Source organism: Schistocerca nitens, chromosome 2 (genome assembly GCF_023898315.1).
Source record: "Schistocerca nitens isolate TAMUIC-IGC-003100 chromosome 2, iqSchNite1.1, whole genome shotgun sequence".
NCBI classification, from domain to species: domain Eukaryota; kingdom Metazoa; phylum Arthropoda; class Insecta; order Orthoptera; family Acrididae; genus Schistocerca; species Schistocerca nitens.
The window spans coordinates 301,047,057-301,059,197 of record NC_064615.1 but is presented as its reverse complement, the minus strand read 5'-3'; the positions used below and the strand labels follow the sequence as shown (position 1 = coordinate 301,059,197).

Here is a 12,141-nt window from a genome sequence, read left to right as displayed (position 1 = left end):
CATGATATGAATTAAAAGAACTTTTGCAAACTGGGCAATCATCAGCAGATCTCACGATATTGCCGCCCGTGTCTTTAAACAAAAAATTGTTTCTTTAACGTATTTCGTTATCCAGGATCTTGTTTTTGAAGAGACAAGCTGCCAGATATGTTCCATTGAGTGGCAAAAGAGAGGATTGCTACAGGCACACATTTTTCTACAAGCCTACTTACGATTTATGGTCCATGTAGGTCACCCAGCCACAATTCACCATGCGTTTCCGACGGGAAATGCACGAAAAGATACCCAAGAGACTTAGTTGGCGAGGCTGTCTCCGGCATTGACGCATATCCACTCTATAGTTGACGATCAACTGAAGATAACAAGGAATCCATGACTTTAAAAGTACGAAACAATGATGTTGAAGTCGATAATCGTTGGGTTGTACCACGTTCACCGTTACTCTCGAAAACCTACAAATCACACATCTATGTCGAGTATTCCAATTAATTGAAATGTATCAGGTATATGTGCAAAGATGTCAACAAAGGAAGAGATGTGGCTGTTTTTGGAGTGGAATATGCAACGACAGCTCTCAATGGAATCGACCAGTATCGACTTTAGTAGCAATGAAGCTGGATGACAGTGTTTCTCATTCTCGATACGTGAACGAGTTCCAAGAATTGATCATTTGGCAGAGCACCTTGAAAAATGGACAGCGCGTGTACTTGAGAACAGAAAACGCACGTACAAGAGCCCTGTCACGGCAGCCAACAGCGTTCACCGCTTTTTTCTCCTTGTGCGCGGTCGATATGTTTGGCGAGACGCTACTTTACTCTGAAGTGGCTACATCTACGCATGGAATGCATCACCGAATAAGTTTCATCGTCGTAAAAAAGGTAAAGCAGCTGCAGGACATCCTAATTTACTTAGGCAGCGCAGACAAAATATTACGCCCGTCGTCACGCGCGAAAACCATTGCGCAAGAAGAGTGGCGCATTGCCAGAAAAAGAGTACATATTCAGGGTTTCCTGCAGACTCTTCTGTTGTAAAGATGATGGGTGATCAAAGTGTGCGGTTGAAATGTCGTGGTAACTCGAAACGAACACCAAAGTTATAGTAGGCGGGACAGTACGATTTTCGTGAACAAAACTGCACACGTATTCACCGTGACATTCTGGCGCTATATGAACCAGATGCAGTGTTGGCTCCAGCCGGTAGTGAAATGGTGCCAACATCTGGACCAGGGTCGCCCAGATGTGAGTGAAATCGATCGGGAAACCCAGTGATTCGCGTATACATACATGTACTGAGAATTCTTCCCAAAAAAGATACTTCATGAGTCGTGAGCTGACTTGTGCATTCTCTCCGTAGTATGTTGATGGTTCTCTTTTGATGGCTCTTTTTTGTAAATATGCATGTACTAAAGAAGTGTAAACCGGCCGGTGTGGCCGTGCGGTTCTAGGCGCTACAGTCTCGAACCGCGTGACCGCTACGGTCGCAGGTTCGAATCCTGCCTCGGGCATGGATGTGTGTGATGTCCTTAGGTTAGTTAGGTTTAAGTAGTTCTAAGTTCGAGGAGACTGATGGCCTCAGATGTTAAGTCCCATAGTGCTCAGAGCCATTTGAACCATTTACTAAAGAAGATTCATTTAAGTAAAGGTGTGCTATAGTGTTGGGAGGTACAACCACCAATTCGATCAAGCATACGATTGCTTATTGGTCACATCTTTGTTTGTACAGTGTTTCTGGGAATCTGTGTTCCTCTGAGAGATTGAACAGAATTCTGTTGCGCCTCTCCACGAGTAATTATCAGTTTTGTTTAATTTATATTTTTTCTCGACATTCTCGTGCCTTAACGTTTTAACAGAGCTAGTTACGTGGACACTCGCAGGCTGCAGTTCCGGCACAGTGCACAACTACAATAGATGCTGTCAGCCATCCAACTGAATTCTTGAATTAGCTAGATTTGCCAGGTAAGCCACTCATTTATTATATTTGAAGTGAGAATAAGTTCAAGAATTCTGCAGTAAACCGATATTAAGTATATTTGTAATTTTTCGGTTCCGTTCTTTTACTCTTCTTATACACAGGGGTCACCTGCGCTTTTTTCCAGTCCCCTGGCGCTTTGCGCCGGTAAGAGATTCGCGATAAATGCAACCTAAGTAAGCGACCAGTGCCGTAGAGTGCTCTCTATAAAACCAAACTGTAATTCCATCCGGACCTGGCGACTAATTTGTTTTCAACTTTTTCAGTTGTTTCTCTAAGCAAGGGATGCCTGTTGCTATGTCCTCCGTGCGGGAGTCTGTGCGATGGTCAAACGACGGTGTGTTCGTACGATCCTCCAGCGTGAACGATTTCATAAATATCAAATTTAACACTTCAGCTTTCCTTTTGCTATCTTCTATTGCCACATCTGACTGGTCAACGAGTGACTGAATAGAAGGCTTCGATTCGCTTAGTGATTTTAGTAGGACCTAGTACTTCGTCGGGTTCTCGTCCAGAACCATTGCGAAGGTACGACGATGGCAGTTGTATGTTCCGCGCATGGATGTTTTTAGAGATGCACGAACCTCCATTAACTTCTGTTTGTCGTCATTTGCACACCCTCTTTTGAACCAAGAATGCAACAGTCTTTCCTTTCTCAGAATTTTTCGAGTGCTGTTATTAAATCACGATTGGTCTTTTCCTCCTTAATCTACACTGCTGGCCACCGTAAATGCAACACCAAGAAAAACAAGAGGTAGCACAACAAAATTTATTTTGTAGATAACATGTTGACCAAGTATCAAATGATTACGTTTACAGACGTCTGTGACATGTGGTTCCTGCCAGAATCAGTAGCCAGAGTAGCCGCCATTGTTGGAGTTCACCGCTGCCACACGTCTCGGCATTGAGTCAAAGAGACGTTGGATGTGTTCCTGGGGTACAGCAGCCCAAGCAGCTTCAACACGTTGCCAAAGATCATCTGGTGTGGCAGCTGGGGATGTAATCTGGGTCACTCGTTGAGCAACCATGGATCACATGTTTTCTATCGGCGAAAGATCCGGAGAGCGAGCCGGCCAGGGAAGCAATTCAATCTGGTTACTGACGAAGAACCATTGGACAATGCGTGCCACGTGTGGTCGCGCATTATCCCGTTGAAATATGGCTGTGGCCGAGCCCTGAAGGTAAGGAAGGACAACTGGCTCCAGCACCTCGGATATGTAGCGCCGGCTATTTAAAGTACCGGCAATGCGTACTAGAGGCGTGCGAGAGTAATATCCAATACCGCGCCATACCATAATACCCGGTGCAAGACCAGTGTGGCGGTGCATACTGCAGCTGTCCAGCATCCTCTCTCCACGGTGTCTCTACACTCGAATCCGACCATCGTGGTGCTGCAGACAGAAGCGTGCCTCGTCAGTAAAGACAACGTCATTCCATTCTGCCGTCTACATCCGTCTGTCATCACACCATTGGCGACGGAAACGTCTGTGGATCTGCGTCAATGGTAGACGAAGCAATGGACGTCTTGCGGACAGACCACTCTGCTGTAAACGGCGTCGAATGGTACGCGCAGACACTGGATGATGCGTTACAGACGCAATGTGCTGTGCTATGGTTCGGGATGTCACTGAGCGATCCGTTACTGCCATGCGCACAATTTGCCTATCAGCACGTGCAGTGGTGCACCGAGGTGAATGCGATCGACCACGTCGGTCCGTCGTACCCTCCTGCATCCAACGGTCACATATCCGCATTACAGTTGTTTGGTTTCGTCCAACACGACTAGCGATTTCTCTGTATGATAATCCACAATCTCGGTAAGTCACTATCCTTCCTCTGTCGAACTCGGATACTTGATCAAAAGATGTTCGCTGTTGTCTACGAGGCATAACTGATCGTCTTGTGAAACAACCACAAGGTAAACACACGTGCCGAACGTACACTCGTCGAAATCGCCAAGCCTTAAATGGCGCTATGAGGTGGCGCCACCGGCGCGCGTGATGTGCGTCTGCGCTGAAATTCTAATCAGTTGCATATCTCATCGCTGCAAACTCATGGTGTAAATTTCACTTGATTCGGATGCTTCCTTCAGGGTGTTGCATTTACGGTGGCCAGCAGTATACTTTCTCAGCACACACTTCTACAGAGCGCGATTCACAATCCGTTCAAATATTGCCCACAATTCCTCTGCTTCTATCATCCTGAAACTAAATGATGTCAGTTAATTGTATAATTAGTACGTTAGCAACTGCGTATTTGCTCTTTCTAGCAAAAATACTCGTGTAGCCTGGTTGATTGTTTTTTTTTTTTTTTTTTTTTTTTAACTTTAGTAACTAGCGTCGCTATGACGACGTCATGGCCGGCCGAAGTGGCCGTGCGGTTAAAGGCGCTGCAGTCTGGATCCGCAAGACCGCTACGGTCGCAGGTTCTAATCCTGCCTCGGGCATGGATGTTTGTGATGTCCTTAGGTTAGTTAGGTTTAACTAGTTCTAAGTTCTAGGGGACTAATGACCTCAGCAGTTGAGTCCCTTAGTACTCAGAGCCAACCATTTTGAACGACGTCATGATCACTAATATGTCTCTTTATACTGACAGCGTCGATAAGGTCAGAGTTGTTTGTAGCTGCAGATTGTAAAATATTTCCATTGTAATGTGGGCTGCCAAACTAGCTGCTCAAAACATGTTTTAGGAAAATATATTAAAACTGCTTCAAAAGACGACCTGTCCGTAACCCCTGCAGCGAATATATAGACGTCCCACTCTACGCTCGCTGGGTTACAGTCACCTCCAACAAATATTGTGTAATGTGGATATTTCCGCGCTACTGAGCGTAGACTTCCATTGAAAGACTCTACAGCTGTTATGTCGGAATCAGGTGGCCATTAAAAACATTCATTAATTAGCTTGAGTTCACCTACGCCTGCTACTCGTGTCCACATAACTTCACAGTCAGATTCAATTTCGACCTTCCTAGCCACAAGCCGGTCGCTGTGGCCGAGCAGTTCTAGGCACTTCAGTCCGGAAACGCGCTGCTGCTACGGTCGCAGGTTCGAATCCTGCCTCAGGCATGGATGTGTGTGATGTCCTTAGGTTAGGTTTAAGTAGTTCTAAGTCTAGAGGACTGATGACCTCAGATGTTAAGTCCCATAGTGCTTAGAGAAATTTGAACATTTGATAGCCACAATGTTCTTCTCGACACTTATGAGAACTCCGCTCGTATGGCGTCTAATTTGTCTTTTCGATATACGTCCGAAATATCGCTAAATATTTCGGATGTTTCATGAGTAATAAATCCATTACTGACATTTCAACTCTTATAAAGCTGCACATGTCGACTTTTGGTGACGTGATTGTGAAGTGGAAACTCCATGGAGTAACCACTACTAAACCGACAATAGGCACACTTCGTGTGCTGGAGAACAGGAATCGTCGAGCATTGTAGAGGATGGTTGTAAAAAATCGCATGAAATGGGCAGCAGGAATCATTCGTGAGCTCCAAAGTGCTACAAGCAACCCATCTAGCACAATGACTATACGTGGGCAGCTAACAAGAACGGGGTGGAATGGTCGAGCAGCCCCTCATAAGCCACACATTTATGTAGTGAATGCTATGCGACGCTTGATGTGATGTAAAGAGTGAAGCCACTGGACAGTGGTTGGCCGAAAGGAAAGATGTGGAGTGACGAATCACACTACATCCTCTAATAGTCCAATGGAAAGGTTCATGTTTGGCGAATGCTGCCTGAAGAACGTTAGCTGCCATTATGTGCAGTGCCAACACTGTGGTTCGGAGGAGGTGGTGATACGGTAGGGGGTGTTTGTTGTGATCAGGATATGGTCCCTCAGTGCGCTTAAGAAAACGCAAAATGGGAAAGGATATGAACACATTTCACAACATAGTCTACTGCGTACAGTATGTAACGTCCCCCTCACTTATCGACCTTAATGAAAGTGAAAAATTAAACAGCGTGTACCTAATGGAAATTTGGGAAAAGCAATCGTCACCAAAGTTAATCCGTCGGTAAAGAGGGACGAAGAATTACATCTAAATGAAAGGAAAAATGCAAATGACATTGGTGGAAATTAATTTTGAATAAGGGTAAAGTTAATAAAGAAAGTAAATGTGCAGTCGTTACGTTAACAATTAACTGGCGTTAATTACATATTTGAGATTTAGGGAAAATTACGGTCGCCAGTCCTATGGACAACTACTATAATAACTGAAAAAGAAAGGTTAATGCACATATAATTAGCACTAAAAGCATGGCAACTGAAGGTTGACACGTGTGTGAAAACTGAATGTTTGTGAGTAGTAATAAATTTCGCTACACTCTGACTTAATTTAGCAAAAGAATTAATAAAACCGGAAAAATGAAAGTTAAGTGACTGAAATTAATAGTGAGCTTTGTTTATGAAGCACTACGAAATTAAATTAAATAAGGTTAGTGTTGGGCTACCTCAACAATCATCTCAAAAACAACTTGAATCTACGCAATTTAGAAATAAGAGATTTAACTTGGAACTTGAATTAAATGATTTTGAACAATTAACAATAGTAAAATTTAGTACGTACCAAGCTTAGCTGCAGTCACAGGTAAGCTAAAATATAGTAACAAAACTCGCACTCTTAATTTGTGCTTGTGTAATCTAAATATTGTAGCGAACTATGAATACTTTAACTGAACTTTGAAATTAAAGCAGTGAAACGGAATGATATTACTTTAATGCTGGCGTTTGAATAGCAACGAAACACGGGTTCATTTCGGAAAAGGAAAGGGACCCTACTTGGTAATGCATCTGGGACAATGAGCAACAAAGGTTCATGCTAACTTGCTGTATTTTAGTGATGCAAATGGAACAGTTTGAAAAGCTGAGGTCTGTCATACAGTTCTAAAACTTTATGTGCTTTCAGTCTTCCTTGTTGGTTGATTGAAGGTTTGAAGTCGTCGATCGAGGAGGTAGCGACAATCACTTATTGTCGGCCGTCGCTGTTGCAGAAGCTGGATGTTGGCGCGCCTTCTTCTCGACACGGTCACCAGGCGAAACGGGCTCTTGATGTGTGCCAGTTAATGTTTCCCGTCCGCGACACCGTGCCAGAAACTATCATAACAAGTCGAGCGCAATTACATGCTGCCAAACCCCGAAAGCGCGGCAACTCGCGGGAGCATCACTCAACACACCTGCTCCACCGCCCTAATCCAGCCAGACTCTGCTCTGCCCGCGCTCTACGCGGCAGAGTTAACACTACCAAAGATCCTAAACACTTTGGTTCTCCACACGACCTATCGATGAAATCATTCGAAACAATTACAATATACAAAGACACAGAAATGTCATATCTTCAGGTAACAAAATAAGGAAAAAATTTATAGTACAATAGATGGAAATAGGAGGAATGCATTTCCGGCGTTACAAGTACAGGAACAGTTCGGAAACGGCTATTGATTATTTCAGCATTACAGCGTATCCTGTTATAACGTGTCATCTGTGAGGCAATGGTTAATGGGCAATAACATTTCTGAAATAGACTGGCCTTCTTAGAGTTCTGACCTGATCCTGATGAAACGCCTTTGGGATGAGGCAAAACGTCTACTTCGCTCCAGACACCAGTATGAACATCACTACGTTCTCTGGGTTCGGTGTTTGATGAAGATTGGGCTGCCAATCCTCCTCATAGATTGAAACACCCCATTGAAAGTGCCCCGAGCAGAGTCCAAGCCACCGTACAGGCAAAGTGTGGACACACCCCATATTAATGTTTAGTAATAGGTGTCCAGATACTTCGCATGAGATAATGTAGTCTCTGGGCGACAATCCAGCTGCATCGTTATAGCACTTTGAAATTTTACGCGTGATATAATTTTTTAAGCAGCGTATGGAGACTTAGATATTTTTGTGTTGCCTCCAGGTTTTACATGCTGTAACGTTCTTTATATGGCAGGATATAGAACGGCTCGTCATAAAAGAAGAGGAGAAAATGCGGCGCCTGGGTGGCTTGGATTCTGTTGTTGATCGACTCGTTATTAACATAGCAGATCACAGTTCCAGAACTGAAACGTTATTTCTCGGATTCGGAAAAGGAAGGAGTTAAGAGATTACCAGACGACTGACTGTAATTAATACCTTCAGTGGCTTCAGTATTCCGTGAAATCTCTGCAGTATGCTTTTGCATCACACACAGCTCGCTCAGAACAATTACCCTGTATTTCAGTTAGGAATTTCCATCACTCTTGTTTGTAATTAGAAAACCGTGTTACGTGAGAACGAGAGCATTTTATGCTTTCCATCTGCTCACCTAAGAAGCGTATGGTAGTGCTGGAGTTTCTGCTAATGTTATTTCATTCCCTTTAAAAATTAAATCACATTCGAAGCTATATTGTTTATCTGCTCATCTCTTCTTACGTGTGAACTGCAACTGCTCACATTGTAATTTTTCCTCCTATCTATGTAGCTCTCAATTCGTTCAAGCAATCAATCATTCATGATAGGAAACACAGTCATAGCTCAGTCACTCAAAATGATTCAGAAATTTTACTTGTTAGAATGAAATCAGGCGATGATTCTTCTTCTCTGCAGGCTCGTGCTTTGCGGCAGTCTGCTAATCTGTACAAATAAAATGCCTCGTAATTTTGGGAGCGTTGTATAATCATTCGGGAAACCTCAGATCAAGCGGATATTTGGCTTTGATGAAGTTTAACCTTCCGAAGAAGTAATGGAGCTCTTGGATTATTAAATGCAGGTTCGTATCCAGTCTTTCGGAAGTTCCCTTCTGATTAACAATTACGCAATATATCGATGAATATCATTAATTCTCAAATGTCAAATACACACCTTTTGTATGAAGGAGCAATATATATATATATATATATATATATATATATATATATATATATATATATATATATATATATTTCCCTTTTAATCGTACAGTTCGTCTCAGTTATCTTTTGTCATAAATCTCAATATTCAGATTAAAATTCTTCAAACCAAGCTCAGGATAATCGGCACGAAGACAATCTCGGAAGTTTTTTTTCTAACAACCAGCAGAGAGAGTACTACAAAGAATAATTATGCGCTCATGGCATATCTATTGTATGAAACTACTTTGCGCGTCGATTCTGCGAGTATGAATATAGAAAATTAGTAAACGTCATTCAAGGGTAGAATTGTATCAGAATAATTCATCGAATATAAAGAGATATTACAAAATCATTGCAGATCCATATCACTGACCTCAATTTGTAGTAGGATTTTGGAGCATATACTGCACTCGAACATCATGAATCACCTTGTAGAAAATGACTTATTGATACATAACCATCACGGATTCAGAAAATATCGTTCTTGTGTAACACAGCTAGCTCCTTATTACCATGAAGTAATGAGTGCTGTCGACAAGGGATCTCAGTTCGATTCCATATTCCTAGATGTCCAGAAGGCTTTTGATACCGTTCCTCACAAGCGACAATTAATCAAATTGCAAGCATATGGTGTATCGTCTCAGTTGTCTATCTGGATTCGTGATTTCCTCTCTGAGAGATCACAGTTCGTAGTAGAACAGAAGTGATATATGGCGTTCTGCAAGGTAGTGTCATAGGCCCTCTGCTGTTCCTGATTTACATAAATGATCTAGATGATAATCTGAGCAGCCCCCTTAGATTGTTCGCAGATGACGCTGTAATTTACCGCCTAGTAAAATCATCAGCCGATCAATTCCAATTACAAAATGATCTACAGAGAATTTCTGTATGGTGCGAAAAGTGGCAATTGGCACTAACCAAGAAAAGTGCGACATCATCCACATGGGTACTAAAAGAAATCCGATAAATTTAGGGTATACGATAAATCGCAAAAATCTAAGGGCTGACAATTCGACTAAATACCTAGGAATTACAATTACGAGCAACTTACATTGGAAAGACCACATAGATAATATTGTGGATAACGCGAAACAAAGGCAGCGCTTTGTTTTCAGAACACTTAGAAGATGCGAAAAACCCACTAAAGAGACAGCCTACATTACACTTCTCCGTCCTCTGCTGGGATATTGCTGCGCGGTGTGGGATCCATACCAGGTAGGATTGACGGAGGACATCGAAAAAGTGCAAAGAAGGGCAGCTCGTTTCGTGTTATCACGCAATAGGGGTGAGAGTGTCACTGATATGATACGCGAGTTGGGGTGGCAGTCACTGAAACAAAGGCGGTTCTCTTTGCGGCGAGATCTATTTACGAAATTTCAATCACCAACTTTGCGGCGAGATCTATTTACGAAATTTCAATCACCAACTTTCTCTTCCGAATGCGAAAATATTTTGTTGACGCCCTCCTACGTAGGTAGAAATGATCATCAGAATAAAATAAGATAAATCAGAGCTCGAACGGAAATATTTAGGTGTTCCATTTTCCCTCGCTCCAATCGTGAGTGGAATGGTAGAGAAGTAGTATGGAAATGGTTCGATGAACCCTCTGCCAGGCACTTAAGTGTGAATTGCAGAGTAACCATGTAGATGTAGATGTAGATGCAGGTTAGTTAGACCCGCTGGCTGGCGAGTGCTATCAAACTTAAAGGCGCCGGTAAAACTGTTGTCCCACATTATCGCTCAGTCTACGTGCGTGTAACACAGCATAGAACGTATCCTTACGATCGTACTTGACTGTACTGCACATATCTTGGCTTCCGCTCCATGTGAAACGAAATCCAATGAGATTCAAGCAAACGCGGAAGAATGCATGGTGTAATGTTAACATCAGGTTTATTCTTATGATGAACACAGTATAGTATGGAGTACCACCACTAGGAGCTTCGTAGGAAAATACACTTGTAGGTAAATAATCCAAGTTACCAGGATGTCGTCATGATTGGGTCCAAACCAAGCAAAGAAAAGTCTACGCTTAATGCAGTCTAAGTCCGCAGAGGAAACAACGCTGAAAGCTGAGAACAGTGGTGTCGGTCTTTCCGATGGGCTTGGAGAGTAGATGTAGATGCAGGTGGTGAGGGGGTAGCAGCCACGTGGAGGCCAGGAGAAGCTCCTGCAGCCAGAAGAACTGGCTAGTGTAGTCCGAGCGCCGGTCTTTTTATCTGCCGGCGGCGGTATACTCGAGATACTATTTCCTAGTCACGTGTTGGGCGGTAGCGGATTCGTACCTCGGAAGTGTCGGCCTCTGGCAGCGCTGTTATCCGGTCGTGTGACTGCGACACGGAGACGCTGAGGAGTGCAGGGGCCGTGTAGGCTGCACGCGTGCCCGATTGGTTGCCGCTCCCTTTGGCGTAGATCTCCGATACAGCACTAATCATGTTTACGTATCCTCTAAAGCGACTTATTGCTCATTATTACAATAAAAGAATCGTTCAAATGATGTATGGAGCGTGTAACTAGCTAACTAACTAATCCTGCACTACCCCAGATGAACATCGTGGCGACCTGGGGAGAGTTCCAATTCTTCTCGTGTTTTGGATAGGCTCATCGGTGTTACTCCTGACGTCACGGTGTGGAAAGCCATGGGGTATGACTTCAGGTCAAGGTTGTTAGTGAATATGGGAACTCTGACGGCACAACGGTAAGCCACGGATATCGCGCTTCCTCATGTGTTATGTCTTATGCGACAGTATCATGGTGTCATTTTTCAACAGGACAACGCTCGTCCACTCATGGCACGTGTCTCTATGAACTGCCTGGTTGATGTTGAGCAGGCCCTACTGCCGTGGGCAGTAAGATCCCCGGGGAGAGGATACAATGGCCTTATGACACTCTTCCCAACGTAATCAGTGTTTGCCTACAGGCAAGTAAGGCTCAACGTCATATTGCTAAGTGGGTTCATACTGCCAAGTGGTTTGTAAGTCTGACTCAATTTTGTAATCACGGCAGTAACATCACATAGCCTCTCAACCCATCAATTTTCGTTTCGTTCCCTCCTCCTGTTCTGGGTAGACCACATTTTTGTCAGACTGGTACTGAAATTCGTCCATCTCTTCGAGAGCAACTTGTTAAACTTTAACATTTAGGTGCCCCGAACGTTCACGTGCTTGCTAAGGCAGATAAGCACTGCAGACTGACCACATTAGCGCTGAGTCACACACACCCGGAGTCACACGATGGGTGCGAGTAACAAAAAATGGAACACGTTGCGTTGGCGGCAAGCAGAAAGACGAAGTTTGTAAACCTAATCAGTTTA

General features: G+C 43.5%; 1 protein-coding gene across 1 annotated transcript in view; it reads right to left on the bottom strand.

The window, feature by feature from the left end:
* The window catches only part of LOC126234996 (uncharacterized), a 557,903-nt gene extending 546,640 nt beyond the window's left edge, over positions 1-11,263 (bottom strand). The window contains exon 1 of the mRNA XM_049943733.1: positions 11,114-11,263. Within this exon, the coding sequence (XP_049799690.1) occupies positions 11,114-11,263 (150 nt within the window). The remainder of the gene's footprint in view (positions 1-11,113) is intronic.
* Between the last annotated feature and the right edge of the window lie 878 nt (positions 11,264-12,141).